This window comes from Girardinichthys multiradiatus, chromosome 21, assembly GCF_021462225.1.
Source record: "Girardinichthys multiradiatus isolate DD_20200921_A chromosome 21, DD_fGirMul_XY1, whole genome shotgun sequence".
NCBI lineage: Eukaryota > Metazoa > Chordata > Actinopteri > Cyprinodontiformes > Goodeidae > Girardinichthys > Girardinichthys multiradiatus.
In genome coordinates this window covers 29,366,793-29,393,506 of record NC_061813.1, presented here as the reverse complement: position 1 = coordinate 29,393,506, position 26,714 = coordinate 29,366,793, and the positions used below count along the sequence as shown (strand labels likewise).

The 26,714-nt window shown below is 38.9% G+C and overlaps 1 protein-coding gene across 2 annotated transcripts; it reads left to right on the top strand.

The window, feature by feature from the left end:
• The first annotated feature begins 2,825 nt into the window (after positions 1 to 2,825).
• Positions 2,826 to 25,132, top strand: LOC124857659 (phosphatidate phosphatase LPIN2-like). Of its 2 annotated transcripts, none has more exons than XM_047349010.1 (20): positions 2,826 to 2,922; positions 9,774 to 9,974; positions 12,946 to 13,041; positions 14,037 to 14,323; positions 14,392 to 14,505; positions 15,447 to 15,570; positions 15,682 to 16,144; positions 16,555 to 16,654; positions 16,835 to 17,022; positions 18,054 to 18,147; positions 18,228 to 18,297; positions 18,374 to 18,457; positions 18,671 to 18,750; positions 19,633 to 19,783; positions 20,719 to 20,867; positions 23,880 to 23,966; positions 24,052 to 24,204; positions 24,387 to 24,501; positions 24,602 to 24,705; positions 24,815 to 25,132. In XM_047349010.1, the coding sequence occupies exons 2-20, from the start codon at positions 9,783 to 9,785 to the stop codon at positions 24,957 to 24,959; spliced, it is 2,796 nt and encodes a 931-aa protein (XP_047204966.1). In that variant the 5' UTR covers positions 2,826 to 2,922; positions 9,774 to 9,782; the 3' UTR covers positions 24,960 to 25,132. The 2 variants fall into 2 exon arrangements, with proteins under 2 accessions (XP_047204966.1, XP_047204965.1); XM_047349009.1 differs by lacking the exon at positions 2,826 to 2,922 and adding an exon at positions 5,329 to 6,363.
• The last annotated feature ends 1,582 nt before the right edge of the window (positions 25,133 to 26,714 follow it).

Sequence of the window (26,714 nt, the reverse complement as noted above, 5' to 3'; positions counted from 1 at the left end):
TCTCCACAGCCTCACTGCTCCACTTCCTTGACGTCCTCACAACAGGTTTGCAGAGCTTTAGTTTCTGCCTGTATGCAGGAATCAGGTGGACCATGACTACGCTTTCAAGCATGAATGTCTATGTTGACATCACATAAGGGATAGGTCACATGATCAAAGTTCTTCTGAGCATGTGAATCTCTATTTTCCTTTTAATCCAGCTCCTCCTACAAAGGTGTTTACTCGTAATCTGAATGACCGCAGCAAAACATCTGAGCCATCCCTTTATTTATTCACAAGTTACACAATTTAAATCAGTGTGCAAGGATGACAAAGGCAGACTGGAATGGCCAGACCTCCTCATTAATGAATTGCAGCAAGCTTTTCAAGACAAGTTGGTATAAAAAAAAATTGCTGTTGAGTCAGTGCGCCCTTTATTGACAAAGGATGCATTCAGATTAATGAAATGAACATTTTGGTCGTCACTGACAGGTCTGAACTTAGTGAATGGGTAAGTATGCTGATCGATCAATTTAATGAGTTCTGCAGAGCTTCAGTAGCTACATGAAAATGTCTTACCTCATTTGGTTTTCCTCCAGCTTGAGATCACAGAGGGGACGCCTGACTTGGGGGTGACCTCTTACTGGACTGATGCAGAAGGAAATGTGATTTTTGACCCAAATACTCCAAAAGAAAAAATGAAAACCTCTGTCACAGGAAGAAAAACCCCAAAACAAAAAGGTGAGCGGTTCGCATACATAAATCATCTGACCACTGCGAACACATCATGATTGTTTTTTTCACAAGGAAATATCCTTTTGCAGAGGCTGTTGCTACAGCTTCTGCTCAAAAGATGGAGGACAAACAGGAGAGCAACAGCAGGGAGTTGGAAACGGGAAAGACTGGAGATGATGCTCCAACAGAGCCAAAATCTTCAGACCAACCAGTGGATGCACAAAAAAATCTGTCTGAGCACCCACCCACTGCTGACAACTCAGATGTCCTTGTTCAGCTTGCAGAGACTGTGAAAGAACCCGAAACAGCCTGAAATCACTAACACAGAGCAGAAAACTATTTGTAATGCTATAGGTTTGATGTGGACCTTTTAACATAGAAACTGAATATGTTATAATACTATAGTACTATACTATACTATACTATACTATAGTATTATAATAATAATACTATACTGTCTTTATAATGAAGGTTTTTATAATGCACACATCTTTATATTGAGTTTTTGCAATTGGTAAGATTGGACATTTTCAGTTTTATCCTGTCAGTTGTGTCTGAAAATATAAGAGAGTAGTCATGATGCTGGAGGGAGGAAGAAAGCAAACATGACACATTGTTGTAGTGAAACAGCAGAATTAATGTTAGTCAGAGAGGAAACAACTTAGTTTAACAAGTTTAATTTTTATTTTTTTAAAACAAAACCATGACACTCATGGTTTTATGGAAACGTATTGTTACCACATGCGCGGAGATTATATAGGTTGGAATTCAGTTGCCACAATAATACAGAGGGACCTCGATTGTTCATGTAGTTAACTAACTTTTTTTGGGGAAATGAAAACAGCTACTTCCCTCCTCAGAACGTATCAACAGGACATTATGTTTCTTGCTTTCTACAAAAGCCTGGGGCTGCTTGTATTTTTCATTTGCATCAACCTTTTTTCTGCAACTTGTCTGTTCTGTTGATCCATCTTGGAGCAAAGCCCTGAGTCCTCCACCTGCATTGTTCCTGTTCTGCTAACAATCAGTTCTGTTTTTCAGACCAGAAAGCATGGATAGTAAATTAACTCACTGAAAGGAATTAACACATCACTTGGTGTTTAATTGAATTAATAAATAAAGTTTTGATATTAAACATATTTCTAATAATTAATTACAACAAATGTCATCACTTGGTAGATATAAAAGTTTAAAAGTACTGTTTTGGGAGTGCATCTTGCTCTATTTGTTCCTGTTTGTAATCCTGTTGTTGATTGCATTTGATCAATAGATCTGAATATATCAAATAATAAAGTCTTTTCACTAAAGAATATCCCTGTTAATAACAATTACATTCCTAGAAAATGTAATAAATCCAACAAACTCTAAAGCAAGATTAAAATGCCAAACAGCATTAATGAGATTCTTTAATCAAATTTGTTTCCTGTGTTTTGCAAAAGTATCAATACTTTGGATGTGGATATCTATAGTGGATATCTACAGCTCCTCTAAAGTTACCATGTTCCTCATGGCTGTTTCTCTTATTAATACTATCTTTGCCTGGCCTGTCAGTTTAGCTGGTCGGCCATGTTTTGACAGGTTTACAGTTGTGCCATACTCTTTCTGTTCTGAGGTAATGGATCGAACAGTGCTTTGTGACAGCTCAGGATATTGTTTTATTTCCTTACCCTGCTTTAGACATCTCTTTGTTCCTGACATGCTGTGTTCCTTGTATCATCATGATGCTGTTAGTTTACTAATGTTGTTTAGCAAACTTCTCACGGTCCTAAAGATATGTGCTATTAATCTCATATAGGGAATTCCCACTTTCCAAATTTTTTATTTTTAAACATTTGAAACTCATGTATCATCACACAACTTGCGTCATGACTTAGGGTATCTTAATACCTTATTAGTTTCTATGTAAAGACATCATAAAATGAAATACCTGATTTAAAATGTTCTATGTAACAAATTATGGCAGTTTAGTATAACGTAGTGGCTAAAGCATACAAGTAATTTTCTGGAAGTAATAATATTTAAAGCACAAAAACAATTATTTAACCTCATCACCTATCCTCGCGCGTCGCTAGCGAGTCAGGGCGGCGGCATCACGTGATTATCATCATCAGCAGTGGTGACAGGAGGAGGAAACCGGCAAGTGCCGGGCGGAGGAACAGACAAACGGGCTGCGTCTGCCAGTTACCGGTGAACCTCCATTCCCAGCAGGTAGGAAGAATTACCCTCTCCGTCAGGTTCAGAGAATAAAATAAAACCCAACTTGCGTTTTTGTCGCTCTTATTGGCGTCTTTGACGTCACTGTAAGGTTCCGACGAGTCATTTAAAAGCAGCATTTAAAGTTCCGAGCCGTGCTTTGAATTATACCGATGTGGACCGACGAAAACAGGGTGACTTATACTTTATTTAAAAAGAAAACTTACTACGTGTTAACTATTACATTGTTTTACTTAGTTTCTCATAAAACCACTTTTAAATTAAATTAACCATCTCAGGAGTTTCTGTAAACGTCTAAATGTTTTTCTACAAAATATATATTAATTTGAAAAATGTAGTATTTTGAATTCCACTTTCATTATTTCGAGGTAGATTTTATGTTAAACGCAAGAGAGATCATTTTAAACATAAATACTCTTACCCCCTATGCCGGCTGAAGCTGACTATTTCCCAGAAATCATACGACCCATGAAAGCATCATAATAGGAAGGAGTTAATTAATCTTTGTTTCTTTCAAATTCCTATTATAATTATTCTAATTAGATTTTGTTACATAACAAATAAATAGATATGAAGACATCAAAGTACAAAAACAATATATTTATTTTAAGCATTGTAGCCATTATTAGGTTATCAGATGACTGATCCTTTAAATGACTACATTAAATTTGTCAGGAGCCAGTGGTTGGAAATAACAGTCACACACTCAAGAGGCCAAAAACGGGGACGGATGTCCTAGAATCACGTGGGAAAGCTGCGCACAGTCAGTGGGAGAAATGTGCAGCTGCAGGGAAAGTTAGATTCGCCCTAATCTTGTTAACGGGATTAACACTTCTTAAGGGTTAGTAATGTCACTCCTTAGAGAGAAAGAGAGAGGATGAGATCTGGTTATGCTGGATTTATTTGATAAAGTATAAGGCACTTTGTGTTGTAACCATACTAGGACCTAAAAATAGTCTGCAATCAGAATTTAATATAGCTGATGTGACTTATAAACCATTCTCTTTGACAAGGAAGCCCAGTTAAATAATTCTGAGGTTTAAAATGTTTAAAATAGGTTTAAAATGTTTGTTTTCAGAAAAAAAAATGGCTTAAACATTTTTTGCCATTATTTTAATCGCAGTCAGCATTATGGTTTTCTACCCGATCTACCTACTTTCACCATGCTGTGGTTTTAGTTTAGCTCAAGTGTTTTCCAGTGAACGCTAAAACCTTTAGTTCATGATGCGGTACGTCAACTGATATTGACGTTTGAAAACTGGAGCATTGTTATGAGCATTTAAAACTTGTGACAAATACTTTAATTTGAAACACTCAAATGCTAGAAGGTTTCATATAGACATAGCTTTTTTTGCTCCAGTTCTGACCAGCATTGTTGCTCTAATGTCCACAGACTTGAACACTCCAATTTCTCCGTATAAATGTCACTATAATGCTTTATTTTATCGAGCCATTCAAGGGTTGTGTAAGTCTTACATTCTCTACATTTTGTTTGTGAGAGTTTAATTACAGCACAGTAATATACCTGCTAAAATAATGTTACTAAAACACGTTCTGTCTATGCCCTATTTCTTATGGACATGTCCATCTGCAGTTAGTTTTCCCACAACAGCAGCATGGTTGGGCCCAAAAATGCCACTTCAAGCAAATGCTACATATGTTGTTAGAGTAAAGTTAAAATACTCAGATGGCATCTACAGTTGAACATTTTCTTCTTCATTTGAAACAGAGAGACACGGAAAAAAATGGAGTGGGCATCATCACTTGTTTTTTTTCTGACAGTGAACAAATAGGAAGTAAACACCACTTTAAAAAAAGCAGTTTCTTTGCTCATTAATCTTATGTTCACAAGCATAAGTGGTCGACTCCATGGTCTGGCTGTTGACTCTCTTTGTATTGTTCTTTCCTGGCCCTATTTCTTATTCACTTATTGTTTCGTCATGGGTGTGATTGCTTTGCCAGGAATTAAATAGTCCTTGTATTCAGCAGAAGCAAAGAAGGTTTGGTTCAAATTAAAAAAATATGATCTGTCACTGTGTATGAAATACTGTGGTTTTATGATAAATTTGGTCTTGTTGGGGTCTGCATCAATATTCCATCTTTTTCACTAGGACAGATTGTAAATAACTCAATCACATGATTGTAGGATGGCACACTAGAGGGTCAAACTACATACAAATATAGTGCAGAGCATGCAGGCAGTAGGCACTCTGCTAGTTCTTGTTGTAACATTACTGTTAATAACTTGTCAGCTGAATATGTGGCCCTATCATCACTGTTAGGGTGTATTCAACCCTGCCACTTTTGCTCCACTTTAATCAGAGCAGAGTTCATTTACCCGCCTTGTCTGGACCTTTTGAGCAGGTGTGAATGGACTCAAGCAAACCCTGTCCAGACCAAACAACCGGACCGAGATCCACTTTTTGAAGTGGTCTTGGTATGCTTCCAAACGGACTCTGGTGCGCTTCGCTTCTGATGTGAATACAAATCGGCCCCGATCTCCCAACTACAGAAACAATACGTCGCTTTGGACTTAAACCACCGTAGCCATTGTACTGAAATTATACCTGATCAGCTGTATTTTGCTCAGCAACGCTGCTACTGGCATTTTGTGGGAGAGGGACAGAGCACGTTGTCTCCTTCGGATTGCAGCACTCATTTGCTGACGCCATTCAAAAATTAGAAATAGAACGAAAACTGCATTGAATGACCTGCTCTTGACACTCACAATGATTTTGCAGCTGTAATAACTGCGAAATTAATTTCATCATAGTTCCTCCATTTCCGGTTTTCGCTCTCTCCAGCCCTAGTCATTTCTGTCAGATGGTAGAAACAATCGTCACAGGCGTGACTTTATTTACAAGTTATGGTTCACTTGCAACAAACACAATGTGAAAGGAAACCGTACCAAACAAAAAAATAAAGTCCGCTTTCGGTCCGGACCAAACAAGCAGGCCAAAGGACTTTCCTGGTGTGAATACACCCTTAATCTGTGTAATGAATTACTTCACATATGCCATCAGGAAACTAAATGGGTTCTTATAACCCACCATTGTACCAACATCTAAGTGTTTCAAGAGATTAAACTATTACTCAAACAAAGAGATTAAACTGTGCCTCCAAGCTGTTTTGCAATATTTAAAGAGACCTCTAGTGTGCAGGATTGTGGTGACTGGTGGCTGGTGCTAAAATACATTATGTAAGAAATTTAGAGTTCAGGTTGGGGATCATTTTCATGCAAAGTTCATGTAGAAGGGTCTTAGAAGCTGTGGGACATGGCACTGAGAGAAGGAGGCTACCAGAGGAAAAGGACCTGGTAGAAAAGGCCGTGGTTTACCTTGATGTTGCTCATGTAACATGGAGGTCTCAGGGAGGACACCTGCAAAGCAGCAGCAGGAGGACCAGCAGCTGCAACTTAAGACCACCTGGACTCTGGTCAGTTTCAGTCATGGTTTTGCTTCTGCCTGAGTCTTCTAAGTAGGAGACGTTTTTTCTTTTTTCGCTGTGAATCTCTGTCATTGTAGAAACAAAAGTTGCATGGTTGTCAGGAAGATTAAACACAAAATGATCAAACTGAATTGATTAAAACCTGAAAGAGAGATTAAACATGCATGAAACTGTCCAGCACTTAATATTTCACCTTTGGTAAATATATGCCTGAACTCCTACTAACCCCATCTAGAATGACAATTTTGACGTAATTTCTAATCCCTCTGCAAGCGCATGCATAGTTGACTCAACTAAGATTTTCAGTTTGGTTCTAATGAATATAAATTTATCATCTCTCTGGGTGCACGAGTTCATGTTGTAACCATGGTATCAGCTTAAAGTCAGCACGATTTTCAGCACACTTGTCATCTAATGACTACAGAGAGATGGTACAGTATGTACAGGGACACATCATAGTGTACTCCTGTGGTGTCATGTTTTCATCTTGGCTGTTTTGGCAGTTAATATCAGCAACTTGAAATTTGCTAACTACAGTACACTAATTTTGTACCCCTGAATTGTCTTATTTTAAGTGACAATGTTGGAGTGTTTATAAGAAGTCATTGTCTTACCAGCTTTAAACTAAGTAGATTGGATAATCTGAGAGACAATATTTATACCAAATGTAAAAGTTCCTCTAGCTTACTGCCACTCAAACTAAAAGCTGCTTGAGCTAAGATACCATCAGGCCAACAGTTTCTCCAGCTAACAGGAATTCAAGCCAGCCGCTGTTCAAACTAACAGCTAATCCAACTAAAAGCTTCTCAAGCTCATAGATACATAAGCTAGTAGTTACTCAAGGAAACAGTCTTGTATTATTGCAGCATAACTTGAGATACTTTTTTGCACAGTTATTATGTTGTCAACTAAGAAAACTGACATGTTGTCATAGCAACCACGAGAAGTTTAGCTGAAAAAATAGTGTCCCCTGGGCCAACCAGCACAGGTGGTAGAGGCAGATAGAGACTTATCTTTAAATAGGGCAAAACTATTACTGACAAGTTCATATCTTCACAAAGTATTTGTCTTTTAATAACCACACTTTTCCCATTGTCATTCATTTCATAGTAAATAGGACTACATTTGTCCAATTTATATTACTCAAAAGCAGACTTTGATACACCAAAAACTGCTTTTAATTAATTTATTAAAATTGGCTGAATACAGCAAGAGTTTTCAAAGAAAGACTGACCCAATTCCAGTTCTTATTGCCCTTTTCAAGTTTTGAATCTACAGTGATTTACACAATGATTTACTACTTTGTTTAATTAAAATATTGCATGCTCATGTTTTGTGGAGCAAGTAAAGAAGTACAATACATTGTTATGCAACTCATTTGTAGCAAACCCACAAGCAAGCACATAAAACATTTGCTGTATTTCTTGTTCACAAATGGCTGGTGTTTACAAGAAACATGCAATCACAGCTTCTGGACAAGGCGAGAAAGTATAGTCATTTTTGCCAGTGACGTCTTTGAGGGATAAGCTGCAGACAACAGAGGAGGGAAGGTGTGTCCTGAAGCAGTGAAGACACATGTTTGAGCTCTAAGAACAGGACCCTTGTTTGCTGTGATATTAAGACGGGTCATTCACAAATCTGGTCTCAATTTCCTCAAGTAAACACTAACATTATGTACCATGGAAGTGTAATCTGATGCTTTTACTGCCTCACTGATTTTCAGCCAGACTTCCCTCATCAGACGCCCTATTAATTAGTTTTATCAGTGATTTAGATAATAGTCTAGAAGTGCTGTGTTTGCTTACAGGTATGTTCCTTGTAACTTAGTCCATTGAGACCAAAACGTTACATACCTCCTTAGTTTTGTTTCAAGTCAATGGTTTAGACTGGATTACAGCCAGTATTTATTTAACTAATAAGATCCTAAATGACTTCCTCAGTAAACCAGCATATAGGCTACTGTAAACATTTTAGAAAGAAATGAATCATGTTTTGTTCCTTTACTTTTAGCAACAGGATCTGGCTGCATTCACACAGTTTGAAGGTGTATGCAGATCTTTGCAGAAACACAGTTTCTGAAACATCTAAAACATGAAAGCCTGGCATGGAACTAAAAACTTCCTGTCTCTTTGCTGTCTAGATTATTTTTGTTTCCATGTAAAATAAGAGGAAGCACTCACTTCAGAGCGACTAAAAATATACTGAAAATGTAATGTCGTGTCGTATAAAGTTTTGGGTGTAAACTGTGTATATCCGCTTCCCATGAGGGTGTAGTTCCTATACTTTCAAGCTAAACTGTTATAAGACGCCAAAAGAGGAGGTCAGCAGTTTTTAGTGACAGGCCCAGGCCCAAGAGGAAACTGAACCCGAAATACTAAAAATATCTTCTGACTCAGTTTAGACCAGTGTAACTATTCAGTTCTAGATCTTCATAGCCTTGAAACCATTGGCAGAAGACTAGTTAATCAATAAAACAGACTACAAGCAAGGACATTTGAAGATATATTAAACATCTCAGTACATAGATATCACAGTGATCCTTTCTGTGGCGTAAAAAGCTTTTTCATCATATTTGGTGTGTTTAGTATAATTTAAACCATTTATATTGTCACATAAGAAGCATGGTTGTGCCACATTTGACAAAGAAGCTCATTTGAAACCATTTCAAAAAATCAAATGTAGAAAAAAAAATTGATCATAGTTGTATATGACAATCTTAAACCAGTACTCAAGCTGTATGTACTTTAGCTGTGAGATGCAAAACAAATGCTTTAATCTATAAAATTCAACCAGTTTTCTGTCATGATTAGACATTAGCTGCAATCAAGGTTGGCCAAAGTTTTAAACAGTTGTTTTTTTTTACGTAAAAATCTAAAACTATTAATGTGGTTTAAGGGAATGTTGTTTTATACTACTCTACTTGTCCCATAGACAGTTCATCTAACCCGAAACACTTCACATGTTCCGTTGTCAGTATGTGTTTCACACAGGAAGATCATTAGTGGTGCACCACCTCCTACCTCCATTTCCCATTTGCTAAGAGATTCATACACTGCAGTTAAGAAATCAACTACAAGAGCACCTCACTTCAAAGTGTTGAACTACTCCTTTAATATTTAATCCGAAGTGAATCAATTTCTGTAGTGTTCGTGGTTCTAGATTCTTTTGGATCTACCGCCTCTGCAGCTACTGATTAAATCCTGTTCAACTCTAGACCATTTGAAAGTGAAATGGGCCAGAACCAGTGTGTTTAGGGACAGGCTATTCTGAGCAGCAGCCGCCTTGTCTCAGGGACAGTGACCTATTAAGCCAAGAAAAAAACAAAACCCATATCTAATATTTAAGGTTTAGACAAAGGCAACAGAAACTTAGCTTAGCCTGTTTTATTTTCCCAACAGGTGGACACCATGAACTATGTAGGGCAGCTGGCAGGCCAGGTACTGGTGACGGTGAAGGAGCTGTACAAAGGAATTAATCAGGCCACCCTGTCAGGCTGCATTGATGTGATCGTGGTCCGACAGCCTGACGGGACGTTCCAGTGCTCTCCTTTCCACGTCCGCTTTGGAAAACTAGGAGTCCTGCGCTCCAGGGAGAAAGTGGTGGGTGCCTAAGGCCTAATATGTATCTTTATATGAAATAGTGTTGGTACAATTGTGGTGTCGCAGCTTTTCAGAGTGTATTTTTACAGTTAAATCTGTAGTAAATTAATGTAAAACTGTGTGATTAACTGCAGATCAAGTCCAGAGGAAAAATATTATATTTCTTGAAGTAGTTTTACCTCACTATACTTTTTATTCTTACAATAAAGTGCAACTATAATACCCGGCTTCTCTACCCACCTCTAGTTACGTCACTGAATGAAGAACAAATATGTTCTAACCAATAAATCTTCAGAATCAGACGTACAGTTTAAAGTGAGACTTCTTGTTTGTACACAAGCTTCATTGTTCTCATGTTATTTTCTATCTGCTGAGCCATTAGGAGGTCAGGTGAATATATACAGTGCCTTGCGAAAGTACTCGGCACCCTTGAACTTTTCAACCCCTTGCTACATTTCAGGCTTCAAACATAAAGATATAAAATTCAAATTTTTTGTGAAGAATCAACAACAAGTGGGACACAATCGTGAAGTGGAATGAAATTTATTGGATGTGTCAAACTGTTTTAACCAATAAAAAACTCAAAAGTGGGTCGTGCAATATTATGTGGCCCCCTTGCGTTAATACTTAGTAGCGCCACCCTTTGCTGCAATTACAGCTGCAAGTCGCTTGGGGTATGTCTCTATCAGTTTTTCACATCGAGAGACTGAAATTCTTGCTCATTCTTCCTTGCAAAACAGCTGGAGCTCAGTGAGGTTGGATGGAGAGCGTTCCTGAACAGCAGTCTTCAGCTCTTTCCATAGATTCTCGATTGGATTCAGGTCTGGACTTTGACTTGGCCATTCCAACACCTGGATACGTTTATTTGTGAACCATTCCATTGTAGATGTGGCTTTATGTTTTGGATCATTGTCTTGTTGGAAGATAAACCTCCATCCCAGTCTCAGGTCTCTTGCAGACTCCAACAGGTTTTCTTCCAGAATGCTTCTGTATTTGGCCCCATCCATCTTCCCATCAATTTTGACCATCTTCCCTGTCCCTGCTGACGAAAAGCAGGCCCAAACCATGATGCTGCCACCACCATGTTTGACAGTGGGGATGGTATATTCAGGGTGATGAGCTGTGTTGCTTTTACGCCAAAACATATCGTTTTACATTGTGGTCAAACAGTTCGATTTTGGTTTCATCTGACCAGAGCACCTTCTTCCACATGTTTGGTGTGTCTCCCAGGTGGCTTGTGGCAAACTTTAAATGAGACCTTTTATGGATATATTTGAGAAATGGCTTTCTTCTTGTCACTCTTCCATAAAGGCCAGATTTGTACAGTGTACGACTGATTGTTGTCCTATGGACAGACTCTCCCACCTCAGCTGTAGATCTCTGCAGTTCATCCAGAGTGATCATGGGCCTCTTGGCTGCATCTCTGATCAGTCTTCTCCTTGTTCGAGATGAAAGTTTATAGGGACGGCCGGGTCTTGGTAGATTTGTAGCGGTCTGATACTCCTTCCATTTCAATATGATTGCTTGCACAGTGCTCCTTGGGATATTCAAAGCTTGGGAAATCTTTTTGTATCCAAATCCGGCTTTAAACTTCTCCACAACAGTATCTCGGACCTTCCTGGTGTGTTCCTTGGTCTTCAACATTGGATCATTCAGAAATCCTCACTGAACTTCTGGACTGAGTTTGCTGCACTGAAAGTAAAGGGGCCGAATAATATTGCACGCCCCACTTTTCAGTTTTTTATTTGTTAAAAAAGTTTGACACATCCAATAAATTTCATTCCACTACACGGTTGTGTCCCGCTTGTTGTTGATTCTTCACAAAAAAATTTAATTTTATATCTTTATGTTTGAAGCCTGAAATGTGGCAAAAGTTTGAAAAGTTCAAGGGGCCGAGTACTTTCGCAAGGCACTGTATATATATATATATATATATAGTGAACAGTATATATGATTGGGGATTTCTTTGACCCAAAATTTGATATTTTGTCATGCTATGATTAATTTTTACTCTGTTCCTATTTTATTATATAAAATACCAGAATTTGAACATAGCCTTATAGTTTTAGATTACCTAATGTTTCACAAATTGAGTCAGATGTTACGTTCTCAGTTACTCAGTACTTGGTTAGCCATTTTACCAAATACTCTATTTACTCTTGAGTAATTTTTTTGGATGACTACTTTTTACTTTTACTTGAGTAAGTAGAGCTACTCTTACTAGAGACTTTTTGGCCACTCTACCCATCTCCAATCAAGTCTAATGCAACATTTCTCATAAAGACAGCTGTATTCAGCACTGTTTAGAGTGTGAACCAGTTTGATTGTGTGAAACAGTTTCAGTTTGCCTGACAGCTTTTGCCTCTCTGCATCTCAAGCACATTCTCCTCCAATCCACTTTACTGTCTCTCACCTATTTATAGACTCTGTAGCAGCCTACTGAGGACTGAAATGGGAAGAAGCAGCTAGAAATCAAATTATTCTCTCACTATCAGTGTGTAAAGATACAGTTCATTCAAAAAAAGAAACCTCATAGATTTGCATCTGTTGTAGAGTTACAGGAGTGTTAGACAGTGCAGGAAGTAGGCTGTATGTGTTTCACAGGCGGTTTAAAGCATCCTTTTCTGTAGAGAAAACAGAAAATATCACACAGGCTGTGTGTATGTTTGTGGTCTGTAAAAAGTGTGCATCTTGCAATTCGATTGGGTCTTAGATAATTCCTTCACACTGCAATAACCTTTCTCATGCTTTAGATAAAGTAAAGCTATATTAACTGCATACTATATGCATGACTTTTTTTTGTTTAATTTGTGGATAAAAATTGCTCTAAGCTGTTTTCTGTGGCTCAGCTCTAAACTTCAAGTGAATCCGGGCTGTGTTAAGATTGTGGTTTTCTGTTAAGCTTCATTAATGTTCGTTTCAACCAGAAGCAATCTGAGTATGGGGACTTTGTTGTTGTGAAATTCTGCAGATTGACATCGAGATCAATGGAGAACCCGTGGAGCTGCACATGAAGCTCGGAGACAACGGAGAGGCCTTTTTTGTGCAAGAGGCAGAGCAGAACAGCGTCAGTTTTGCACATTTTATGAGTTAATTGTTCTATGTTTTACCTGTGCAGTGACTTGCAAAACAATTCATACCCCTAAACCTTTTAATCTTTTTTTTACCTTACATTCACAAACTTTGGTGTATTTTATTAAGGTTTTATGTGATAGTGCAGAACAAAACAGTGCATAGAAAACATTTTTTGTCTTCAAGCCTGCCAAAGATTCTCTGTTGCTTTTAGATCTGGACTTTGACTGGACCATTTTAACACATGAATATGGTTTGGTCAAAACCATTACATTGTAGGTCTGGCTGTATGTTTAGGGCTGTTGTCATGCTGAAAGGTATTTTTCTACCCCAGCGTCCTACAGGATTTCTTCCTATATTTCCCTGCATTTAGCTCCATCCATCTCCCAATCAACTCTTACCAGCATCCACGTCAGGATCCCCGCAGCATGATGTTGCCACCATCATGTTTCACTATGAATACGATCTGCAGTGTTAGTTTCCCACTGCACATAGCAGTTTGCATGTTGGTCAGAAAGTCCGATTTTGGTCTCATTTGACTTGAGCACCTTTTGCCATGTGTTAGATGTATCACTTACAATCTGTAAACTGGACTTCTCCTGGCTTTCTTTCTACAGTGTATTCCTTCATGTCACTCTTCAATAAAGGCCAGATTTTTAGAGTGTAGGAATATTAGTTTTCATGTCAACAGGTTTTCCCACTATAGCTGTGAAGATCTGCAGCTCCTCCAGAGTTACCATAGACCTCTTGGCTGCTTACTCTTTCAATTTACCAAAAATGGAACAGTTGCACTGGATTTCATTTAGGGATATCCAAGTGAAGAGGGTTTCAGGTTCTCTTACCTTGCATAGTCTTCCTTTCACTTCACTTGGTCTGTCACATACAATTACAGTAAAATACATTAAAGCTTGTGGTTGTAATGTGTCAAAAAGTAAAAAAAAAAAAAAAAGTCTTTTTGTGGTCATTGTGTTAATAAACCCTCTGAAACAGGAGATAATTCCTGCCCACTTGGTGACATCGCCCATCCCCACTGAAGAGGTTCTGATCAGAAATAGAGAGGCCAGATGTGTGGGGTCAGCAGAGACCTGTCAGCCCCTTGTTTCAGAGCCGGACTCCGCAAACCATCAACTTTGCACAAGCTCATCTGGCAGGAAGAAGAGGCGACGCAGGAGGAAGCACAAAATCGAGCCACGCAAGGAGGAGCAGACATGTGCAGGAGGAGAGCCGGAGCTGTGTGAGTGCAGCTCAGATGAGGAGCAGCATGCAAACAATGGAAGGTGAGCATAAACTGAACTCTGATCTGTAGTTTAGTGACTGTATTATTAATTTTATTTTCTATTATCAGAGCATCATCCCTGTCAACAATGAAGGACAACATGGACCAGAAGCACTCCCCTCTCACCGCCCTGGAATGGGACAGCTACCCTTTCTCTGATGGGGATTGGTCTCCCTGCCCCTTGTATGAACCTCTCACTCCATGCATTCAGTTAGACTGCATTGCAAAAGTTTTTACACCCCCAGAACCTTTTTACATTTTGTTACATTACATCCACAAACTTGATTCTATTTAAATGTAAATGTATGTGATGGACCGACACAAGTAAAGTATAATTGTGAAGTAGAAGGGAAAAGATTCATAAACAGAGCTATTCTATGAAGGCCTCCAAGGTTTATCAGAAAACATTACTGAAAAAGCAGCATTAAGAACGGCAAGCAACACAGAGCAGGGGAGCATTGATCAGAGAAGCAGCAAAGAGCTCTATGGTAACTCTGGTGGAGCTGCAGAAATCCACATTTCAGGTGGGAAAATCTTTCAGCATGTCCCATTTGCAGTCTGCCATGAACTGTGCAGAGGACAGAGGAGTCATTCATTTGATTCAGGTGTGTTGGAGAAGGAATGCATCTAAACGTTGCAGGATAGTTGCTCTTGAGGACTGGAGTTGGGCGTCCCTGGTTTAGATCAAACCACATTTATCTGTTAGGATGTCCCAGTCAAAGTACAGACCTAAATCCAAAAGAGAATCTATGGCAAGACTTGAAAATTGATGTTCAGAGACACTCTCCTTCTAACTAAGAAACAGGTTAAAAATGCAGTGTCTAGATGTGCAAAGCTGCTAGATGCATACCCCAAAAGACCTGCAGACGAAGCTACATGAAAAATGTTTTATTCCCGAGACACTTTTACTGTCACTTCACAATCATCCACTACTTTGAGCTGCTCCATAACATAAAATCCCAAATATGTTTATATTGCCAAACTGTGAAAAGGTTCAATAGGTGTGAATATTTTGAAAAGGAACTGTAATTATAATAAGGCAGGCAAATAAAAGAAAACAAAACTCTCCCTTAAGGGCATTGGAGCTGACTCAGTGGAAATGTGTTTTGTTTTGCTTATATCAGCAATCTGTGTGAGCCCACGTCACCCAAAAGTGACTCTGAGCTGATGGTGAAGCCAACAGAGAGCATGTTCAGGTCCGAGTCCCACATGCAGTGGAGCTGGGGGGAGCTTCCTGAATCAACAAGGGTGGGTCATAAACCGACTACAATATTCACAGTTTCGCCATACACAGGCTTACTCAAAGCCAGTTTTAACTAGAAATTTCTACATATTTTAACTTCCTCCGTCTCTGTACAGGTCAACAAAAAGTCTGAGACAAAGACGCTGAGCATCACCCCGTCAGAAAGCACACATTTCAGGGTTATTCTGAGCTCAGAGGCCATGGAAGAAGAACCGATCGTAAAGCAGAGCTCAACGGAGCCTGTTTTTAATATTGTGAAGCCAGAACCTCTGACCTTTAAACATCGTCAGTGCAGCTGCAGCCCAGAGCTCCCTGAACCACATAGTGCAAACAATTCTAAACCTAAGAAAAAATTTTCAGATATAAAGTCGAGCAGCTTTTCCTCTGAATCGAGTCCTACAATCTCAGAATCCATCTCAAAAGACGTACAGAAGCCAAGGTGGACATCTTCACCTCCTAGTCGCAGGAACAGCGAATCTGCTCCTAGTACAGCAAGCAAAGAAGCTGGCGATCCTCTGACTGTTAGTCCTGATGCAAAGGCCTCATCTAAGACCACAGACTCACCTGTCAAAAGGAAAGGTAACTCTCTTTATACCCTGCTCTAAAAAGTGTCAGTGGCTTTCTACTTTTTTGTACTGCAGAAAGTATAAAAAAAATGTTTTTAGCCAGTCTCAACACATTTAATTGTCTCAAAAGACACATTAAAAACAGTAAAACAGAAGAGTAGAAAAAAAGGGTAATGATGTCTTCTGTCTGATGGTTAGGACTTCCTCCAGATTTCTGTATAAGACAACAACTACACCCAGTTTGAATGTAAATGGATCGCAGTAGGCAGGATGTGGTTTCTATTTGGGCTTTTAGCTCACACTGTCTGTGGCTCCTCTTCGTTCACTCGCTGAAGTCAAAAAGAAAGAAAAGGAAGTGAAACAAAGTGAAGTCAGTCACTTCTATGAAAAGATTCTGATGATTTCTCTTTCTTTTTGGAAAAGTTGTGAGGAAGAGGAGCCAACACCAGGGGCCTGAAGATATTTATCTGGAAGACCTGAATGCTCTTGAGCCTGACGTTGCTGCTCGGTACTTCCCAAAAAGGTGCACAACTGGAAACTCTCAGATTTCATTGCAGCACTTAGGGTTATTTGTGTCGTTTGGTAATAAGCATTTATAATCAGCCTGAAATGTAAACAGAATGAAAACAAATGACCGTAGACTTGGCATTGTTGATACAAATATATGATTTAAGTATCTGAATTTGGACTGTCCATATTCCAGTGAGAGCGAGCAAGTACCAAAGCACTGGGTGGAGACAGGACACCGTTCTGGATCCCAGTCCCCCCAGTCAGTGGGAAGCGCAGCAGCAGACAGTGGAACAGAGTGTCTGTCTGACTCTCCGAGTGACCTGCCTGACGTCAAGCTGTCGCTGTGTGGAGGGGTGGGCGAGAACTCAGAGATCTCAAAAGGTGACAGATTGTCTTCGTTATAAACTGTCGACATGTTTGCTTTCTTTGCTTAAGGGTTGAGTATCGCTGACAACTTTTTAAATCAGATTGAACTTTGCATGTCGCTACTTTGTGTGTGCTGATATGTTTGGTACATGTTCAAATCAAAAAATGATACATATGTTTCCTCAAAGTTTTTAAGGGGTTTTAAATGTGTTTTACAATGTAACGGCTGAAAAAGACTTATATTTTTGATGCCACAAGTGCAACGAATGTAAAGTTGCATATCTGAAATGCATTTAAAACATGTACATCTATGCATTTGAAACTGGTTTCGAGTGACTTTACATAAGTTACAGAGTGTAGCTGCTGTAAAAGTATCAATGGTGATAGTTTGTTCAAAAATGTTTCGAGCGCAGCCTTTTTTTGACTCTGAAGGTGCAATTCAGATGCAGGTCTGTTATTGGTCTGTTATTGTTCCTCAAAAGGGAAATTTGGGTTTATAGCGGTAATTAAACACAACTGAGCCAATACAGCATAAAAAACAACAATAAAAAAAAAAGCTGGTATAACAAAGCCTACATAAAACACAGACAACCAAACCTGAGCTAAAAGAGAAAGAATAAGTAAATAAAGTTCTAATAAATTAAAGAGTTATGGAAAGTACTAATGGGAGGATTTATACACATTTATTGGCATGTACTTGAATTAAAGGTTGTTTTCATATAATTGTTAAAAGAAAGGTAGTAAAAGTGATTTTTTAAATGCTTTTTACAGATCTTTAAAGCAGGTGTGGTAATAAATGTGGAGTATGCACATCATTAAGTCCGGTTTTAGGGAGCATGTATCTCCATCTGGAAGGAGGAAGAAGAAATTGCTTTAGAAAGCGATCAAGGTTGGACATTACTGGACCGGGCTTTCTGTAAATCTTGTTTATCATAGATTTGTATAGGGTGCTACGGTACACCAACTATTTCACAGGTTTCCATTTTGTACATAGTTGTCCTTTTGAAATTGGGTTGTTGGCTGAACTTCTGTTCATTTTCTTTTAGAAAAATTCATGGAGCACATGATCACCTACAATGACTTTGCAGACAATGCGGCAATTATCGACAATCCAAACTTGGTGGTCAGAATTGGAAACCGGTGAGTCCCATCAGTTCTACAAACATCTCATTCCATGTTTTTATTGACAGATTAGGAATAAAAGTACCTTTATTTTCCAGATATTACAACTGGACTCTGGCAGCACCTTTGATTCTTAGCATGCAGGCTTTCCAGAAAAATTTGCCGAAGGTATTGTGTGGTCTAATGTGTTTAGCTTGAGCCCGTTGAAGGAAACTTGTTCATAATTGGGTTATTTAAATGGCAGAATACAGAAGAGGCATGGGTGAAAGAGAAAATGCCAAAAAAGTCTGGACGCTGGTGGTTCTGGAGGAAAAGCAGCACAAAGCAGGTGGAAACTACAACATTGTGCAACCTTATGACTCACATCTGTGGAGGACACTGGGAGTTCCAGTTTGCATTGCAAATGAGGAACCTGTTTCCCATAAGCCTCATGATCTTTGTTTTGTCTTATGATGTACAAAAGTTTTCTTGCTAGACCAAATCTTTATATTGTCTACCTTTTTAAATATTCATACCATCTTCCTCTTCTTCCTCTCCTTAGTTATCAACTGAAAGCAAATTGGAGAGACAGGAGTCTGTGAGAGGAGAGAGCCCTGCTCTCCACCAGGCCCCAGACACCCAGTGAGTCAGCATCGGGCTGCATTCAGAGTCCCAACAACACTAAGATAACACATTAACACGAGCCGTGTTGGGTAAACAAGCCCCACAGTAGGTGGATTAGCATGTTAGTCAGTGCTGATGGCTTGTGACTTAAAAACCCATGACCAATAAACTCATTAGGAAGCTCAGACACAAAAAATATGAAGAACAGATTATTAAACACACACACTTCATCACTGTCAGTGAGAGATTGCTTAGTTTGTAAATTTGATAGGTAATCCATATACATATCTGCAGTTTTATTTAGAGGATATCAGGAGTGGTGAACGTAGATGAGTAGATGTGCTGCCATCTGGTGTCCGTAATAGGCACTGATGGTTGATCTAATTTTACATAAACCAGAACTGAGTTTCTATCATTAGAGAAATATTTTTTTTCTCAATTTAAGTGTCAGCTAAAGTGAAATTATGCATTTGAAATATTCTTCTTCCAGGGTGGAATGGTTATGCAACAAAAACAAAGATTTTTAAAAACAAGAATTTGGTGGACAAATTTGGACTTCTTGCAAATTTTCTCTAATTCAGTCAAGGTCAAAAGTATACTTAGAGGCTTAAATATATACACACATTTTCATTAATATTTGGTTGAATGTTTCTCGACATGCAAAGTTCTAAAGAAACTATCAAGCTTCTGTTATCATGCTAGCTTCATATTTGGCCGCTCTACACCTCAGAAATAGGAGAGTAAATTTTATTTGGGTTGTTTTCTAGCACATAATACCTTTCTGCCCTAGAAAGGTTCAAATGAATTTTTAAAATGTTTTAAACTGATGTGACTTTCATGCCCATGATGAGAGTGTTTGTAAACTTTTTACAAGAACTGTTTACTGTCTTTCGCCTGCAGGCACAAAGCTTCAGAGTGGTCCAGTGATGAAGAGACCAAAGAGCTGAATGTCGCAGCACCTGCTCTGAAGCCAACTGAGCGTGTGCAGACAGAAGGCACGGCCGCGTGTCATTCTTACAGGAAATCCCTCCGCCTGTCATCAGATCAGATCGTAAGTTCAAGGGTTAGAGCTATGTGGTTTAGACAGAAACGGTTGAGTTTTGCTGTTTTCATTGATGTCTAGAATATGTGCATTCAAGCACATTCATGGGTTTACTCATGGATAAAACATGGGTGAATTTTACAAAATTACATGCACAAACTGATGCACACATATTGTTGCATTAATTCCATTTTGATTTTTTTACCTGGGAGTTTTTATAGCTTAACGGTTGCTTTATTTTTAGATACACTCATATTCAATAAATTAGAATATATGTTCCAATGACGGTCATTTGTCAAATTAAAAGTACCTTTTAAAAGTTACAACCTATAAGTAGGTATTAAATATGCTGGTCTGAAGTAATATTCAAATCGTAAATGTCGTGTTTTCATTGGCTGTTAGAGGAAAATCATAATTAATAGAAATAAAGGCTTGTAATCATCTACATAATGTGTTTCAGTCACAATAATATTCTAATTTATAGAATATGACTGTATTCATAGAGGACAGACATGTTAATTCTAGATGTTTTTTTCTGTATGAAGAAGCATACATTTGAACTGGAACAGCATTGGTCATGACGATGGAGCACATGTCCACACACCAAAATGTCAGTGGTTTAATTCCTAGCTTCTAGAACCTACATGTTCTTTATTAATGGTAATACTTAAAGCAATTTTTTCCCAGGTCCTGATCTTATTTTGCTGTAAGATTTTGATTTTTTTAATAATCTGAATTTTGTCAATTTAGAGCTGCTGCTGTTCTACAATGTCTGATAAGTGCCTTATATAATGAAATATCCGATGCCATATAAAAGTCAGATGTTAGAAACCGGAAGATTTTCTCCAACAATATAGAAACTGATCTAATCTCTGCTGCCATAAAGGAAAACTGAATCTGTAAATGTTTTATATTTCAGCTTCTGAACTATTTATCTCTTGCAGGCCAGCCTGAAGCTGAGAGACGGACCCAATGACGTCACGTTCAGCATAACCACTCAGTACCAGGGCACGTGCCGCTGCGAGGGCACCATCTATCTGTGGAACTGGGACGACAAGGTCATCATCTCTGATATTGACGGTACCATCACCAAGTACGGGAAATATCCACAATTCACCTTCTGTTTGTTTTTGGGTTTTGTTTTTTTTGTGTGGAAATTATCAACGTAGAGTGCAATATGAAACGTCAAGATTTATAAGAGAAATTAGATTTAAAATAGTGATGCACCAATTCTTAAAACACTTTACTCCAGTCCACTTAGCAGGCCCATGTGTGCCTCGATGTTGGCTCCTGCTAAAAATAGACAGACTTTTACAGAATGTACAGGTCCTTCTCAAAATATTAGCATATTGTGATAAAGTTCATTATTTTCCATAATGTCATGATGAAAATCTAACATTCATATATTTTAGATTCATTGCACACTAACTGAAATATTTCAGGTCTTTTATTGTCTTAATACGGATGATTTTGGCATACAGCTCATGAAAACCCAAAATTCCTATCTCACAAAATTAGCATATTTCATCCGACCAATAAAAGAAAAGTGTTTTTAACACAAAAAACGTCCACCTTCAAATAATCATGTACAGTTATGCACTCAATACTTGGTCGGGAATCGTTTTGCAGAAATGACTGCTTCCATGAAGCGTGGCATGGAGGCAATCAGCCTGTGGCACTGCTGAGGTCTTATGGAGGCCCAGGATGCTTCGATAGCGGCCTTTAGCTCATCCATAGTGTTGGGTCTTGAGTCTCTCAATGTTCTCTTCACAATATCCCACACATTCTCTATGGGGTTCAGGTCAGGAGAGTTGGCAGGCCAATTGAGCACAGTGATACCATGGTCAGTAAACCATTTACCAGTGGTTTTAGCACTGTGAGCAGGTGCCAGGTCGTGCTGAAAAATGAAATCTTCATCTCCATAAAGCTTTTCAGCAGATGGAAGCATGAAGTGCTCCAAAATCTCCTGATAGCTAGCTGCATTGACCCTGCCCTTGATAAAACACAGTGGACCAACACCAGCAGCTGACACGGCACCCCAGACCATCACTGACTGTGGGTACTTGACACTGGACTTCTGGCATTTTGGCATTTCCTTCTCCCCAGTCTTCCTCCAGACTCTGGCACCTTGATTTCCAAATGACATGCAGAATTTGCTTTCATCCGAAAAAAGTACTTTGGACCACTGAGCAACAGTCCAGTGCTGCTTCTCTGTAGCCCAGGTCTGGGGAATGCGGCACCTGTAGCCCATTTCCTGCACACGCCTGTGCACGGTGGCTCTGGATGTTTCTACTCCAGACTCAGTCCACTGCTTCCGCAGGTCCCCCAAGGTCTGGAATCGGCCATTCTCCACAATCTTCCTCAGGGTCCGGTCACCTCTTCTAGTTGTGCAGCGTTTTCTGCCACACTTTTTCCTTCCCACAGACTTCCCACTGAGGTGCCTTGATACAGCACTCTGGGAACAGCCTATTCGTTCAGAAATGTCTTTCTGTGTCTTACCCTCTTGCTTGAGGGTGTCAATAGTGGCCTTCTGGACAGCAGTCAGGTCGGCAGTCTTACCCATGATTGGGGTTTTGAGTGATGAACCAGGCTGGGAGTTTTAAAGGCCTCAGGAATCTTTTGCAGGTGTTTAGAGTTAACTTGTTGATTCAGATGATTAGGTTCAAAGCTCATTTAGAGACCCTTTTAATGATATGCTAATTTTGTGAGATAGGAATTTTGGGTTTTCATGAGCTGTATGCCAAAATCATCCGTATTAAGACAATAAAAGACCTGAAATATTTCAGTTAGTGTGCAATGAATCTAAAATATATGAATGTTAAATTTTCATCATGACATTATGGAAAATAATGAACTTTATCACAATATGCTAATATTTTGAGAAGGACCTGTATAATAGTTAACAAAGCCTAAACTTCTAAGCAGTTGTTTTCATTAAAATTATATAAGAAGACTGTTTGAAATGCAACATTTGTTGGTTGTTATTTCCAGTTGTCATGAATGCAAACTTGATGGCGCTGGATGGCGTCTCACTCCAGTAGATCCCACACCTGACAGAGATGAAAGCTCCCAGGATGCTAAAGGCCAAAGACAGTAATAAACAATAGGTGACCATATCCCTGTTGCCAGGGATTAAAGCTGGAATTAACATAATCAGACTAAACCTACAGTGAAATACATAAAAGATAATTATGTATATTAAAATGTCCTACTTTCAGTTGTTGGCATGGCATGTTGTATTTTATTGTTCAGTTTCTATGGTGCTGCCACCATTAGCTGATCAAGATCAGTCAGTCAGTCAGTCATTTTCTACTGCTTATTCCATAGTGGGTCACGGGGGAGCTGGTGCCTATCTCCAGCAGTCTATGGGCGAGAGGCAGGGCACACCCTGGACAGGTCGCCAGTCCATCACAGGGCAACACACAAACAACCATGCACACACTCATTCATACACCTTTGCAAAATTTATTATTAAATATACTCAACCAATGATCCAACTGGCAAATCTTTGTTACTTTTGGATAAAATTAATAGCCCACTCCTGCCTCCTAACATCTCTTGTGCATCCCCTGACTTTATTTTGAAACCTTGAGACAGACCACATATATTTATGTCTTCTTCACTCATTAACAACGTCCACAGTGAGCAGTATTGTTGTCAGTACAATCTGGTATTGCTTAGATACGGTGACTTCACAGATTGTAAAGCAATCAGATTTGAGATGTTCTGACAGGCCAGTCACCGGGCAGGACCAATCAAACTAAAAATCCTGCACTTCTGGTCATCAGCAGATTTGTTGGTCTTCTCCAATTTTAAGTCTTTTACTTTAAACATCTACACACAAACAATGTGCAACTCTTTGCCTGAATTAGCCGCTTAGATTCTCAAATTTGAAGACAATTAAATCTTTGGGTCAACCTTTACACAAAAATAGGCCGGTTCCAATTACCTGCTGAACAATCGGTGTAACTCCACCTAAAATTCTTACTACACTGACAAGAAAACTCTTTTACAGATTTGGCTTCACAAAATAATTTTAGCCGATGATTGTTGCTGTTTCTGATGAAAAAACCAAAAAATGCATACTCTCACTTTTTCTTGATAGATCAGATGTTTTTGGTCAGATTCTGCCTCAGCTCGGTAAAGACTGGACTCATCGAGGAATCGCGAAGCTTTATAACTCGGTGCATGAGTAAGACCTATTGTCTGCCTCCATTATCACATCTAGAAACATTAAACTGAAACAACTTGGCTTAGTGAACCTCTTACTGTTGCAGGAACGGCTACAAGTTCCTGTACTGCTCGGCCCGAGCCATCGGCATGGCTGACATGACCCGTGGATATCTGCACTGGGTGAACGACAGCGGCACTCTTCTTCCTCAGGGACCTCTCATGCTTTCGCCAAGCAGCCTGTTCTCTGCCTTCCACAGGTGGGAAACTCCCAGTGTTTTTCTGATCAGCAGAGATACTGGTGTTAACTGAGATATGACCTGCATCTGCTTGAGATGAAAATGAAAGATGTAATTTAAAGCGCTTTAGCTTTGTTTGATAAAAGCAGAATTTCAAGTTAAACTAGTAAAAATACAGATCTGTGCTTCTATTTTCCTTTAAGAGAGGTCATTGAGAAAAAGCCTGAGAAATTCAAGATCGAATGCCTCACAGACATCAAAAACATGTTCCACCTAAACACTCAACCTTTCTATGCTGCCTTTGGAAACAGGGAGAGCGTGAGTTGAATTTTTTTTTTGTTCCTGCACTGTTGCAAGTTTAACATGTTTTAAATCTGTGAAAATAATCCTTTTCCTTTTGATGTTCCTTCCTAATAAGGATGTGTTTGCCTACAAACAAGTGGGTGTCCCCGCGTGTCGGATATTCACAGTGAATCCTAAAGGGGAGTTGATCCTTGAGCAATCCAAAGGCAATAAAACATCGTAAGTAGCAACAAATCACTTTCTGTTTGTCAGCTGTTTCTCCCATACAAATGTTTTAATATTTTCCCTTGTGTTGTTTGTTTGTAATATATACGTCTAAACCTGCCAGCTACAGCAGGCTGAGTGAGCTGGTGGAGCATGTTTTCCCGTTGCGAAGCACTCAGCAATGCGCCACCTTCAGCTGTCCGGACTTCAGCTCCTTCTGTTACTGGAGGCAGCCAATCCAAGAGGTGTGCTACGAGGAGCTGCTCTAACTTCAAAGATGCACAGATTTAAATCCTAAATCTACAGGCTGCTAAATCCTACATATTTTCTGATGTAGGAGGAATATCACAAATATATTCCTTGATTATTGAAGCATGCAATAGCATCTGCATTCTGCTGTATTTAAAGCTTAAACAACACGGAAGATATTTGTGCACTTAACGGATTGCACAAAAAAATATAAATGCAATTTTCTGTAGTTGGAAATCAAGATTTTTTCCTGAAGTAAAAAAGTGCAACTTAGTTAAAGGTTTGTGCAACTTCAGAAGACTGTAAAAGATTCAAATGTGTGAACATTTGATAATGGGTAGAAATCAAAAATAAAAACTCAAAAATCTTAAAACCTTCAATTGATTGGATGGTGTCCAATCAAACCGGCCAATCAGAAGACATCATATTTTGTTACGTTTAGAGTCCCACAGTATTTACTAGTTTTTATACAATTTTTTTTTTTTGTATTTAAAATTATAATAAAAATCAGCTCATTGTCTTAATTATCACATTTTCTCTGTATGAGCTCCACTGAAACATTCTGACAAACATACTTTTGTATGTAATATGCCCTGTTTAATTTGTATTTTGTATTTGGAAAAAAAAAAACAAAGTCATATATGAAAGCTAGCCAGACAGTTAAACCCATAATCAGGAACTTCATTCATGGCATGGTGTGGAAACAATTATCTTATCTTCAACGTGAATAAAACAAAGTGAGATGATTGTAGATTTTAAGAGAAACAAGAATAAGTCAAAAACTATTTCCATCATGGTGGAAGAAGTGGAGGTGGTGGAGGAGTATAAATACCTTGGTGTTCACCTGGACAACAGACTGGATTGGAGATTCAACTGTGAAGCCATCTACAAGAAGGGACAGAGCAGATTGAACTTCTTGAGGAAGCTTAGGTCCTTTGGTGTTTGCAGCAAGATGCTGCATATCTTCTATAAGTCTGTTGTGGAAAGTGTGATCTCTTCTGCCATCATCTGCTGGGGAAGCAGCATCAGAGCCAGGGACTTAAAAAAGCTCAACAAGCTGATAAAAAAGGCTGGTTCTGTTCTGGGGACTCCTCTGGAACTTCTGGAGATCATTGTGGAAAGAAGGATGCTTCATAAAATGAAGAACATTATGGAGAACCCTGAGCATCCTCTTCATGAGACTGTCCTACAACAACAGAGTGTCTTCAGTCAGAGGCTTCTTCAGATCTGCTGTAAGACGGAGCGCTACAGGAGATCCTTCCTGCCATCAGCATCTACAACGACTCTTTTAAGAAACCTTCATAATATGAGCTACAACAACATTTAATTTCCTTTTGGGAATTAATAAAGTATTTTTGAATTTGAATTCCCTTGGTCCTCTAATTGCAGCCAAACTATATCTCTTCTGATTGGCATGCTTGATTGGTTGCTGTCCAAACTAGTCTGAGATGTAAAAATTATAATCTGCTTTTATAATGCAAGAGGCTTAAGCAGAGAGTAGCTGATTCCTGCTTTTTTTTAGTGATTAGAGGTTCACAAACTGTAAGAGAACTGAATTATTTTTATTACAGCTGCACAAAACATTATTTCTAATGCAAGCACAAAATAACTGTGGCCCAAATATGTGCACATTAACATGTTTTTTTCTAAGTGAACGCACAGTTTTAGTTGCAGTTTTTATGACAGGTCCCTGAGTACTTCTGTAGGGTATTAATAGAGTCAGCATGTAGCTATCCCTTTAAGGCCTTACAATTTATTTACTTCGAACTAATGTG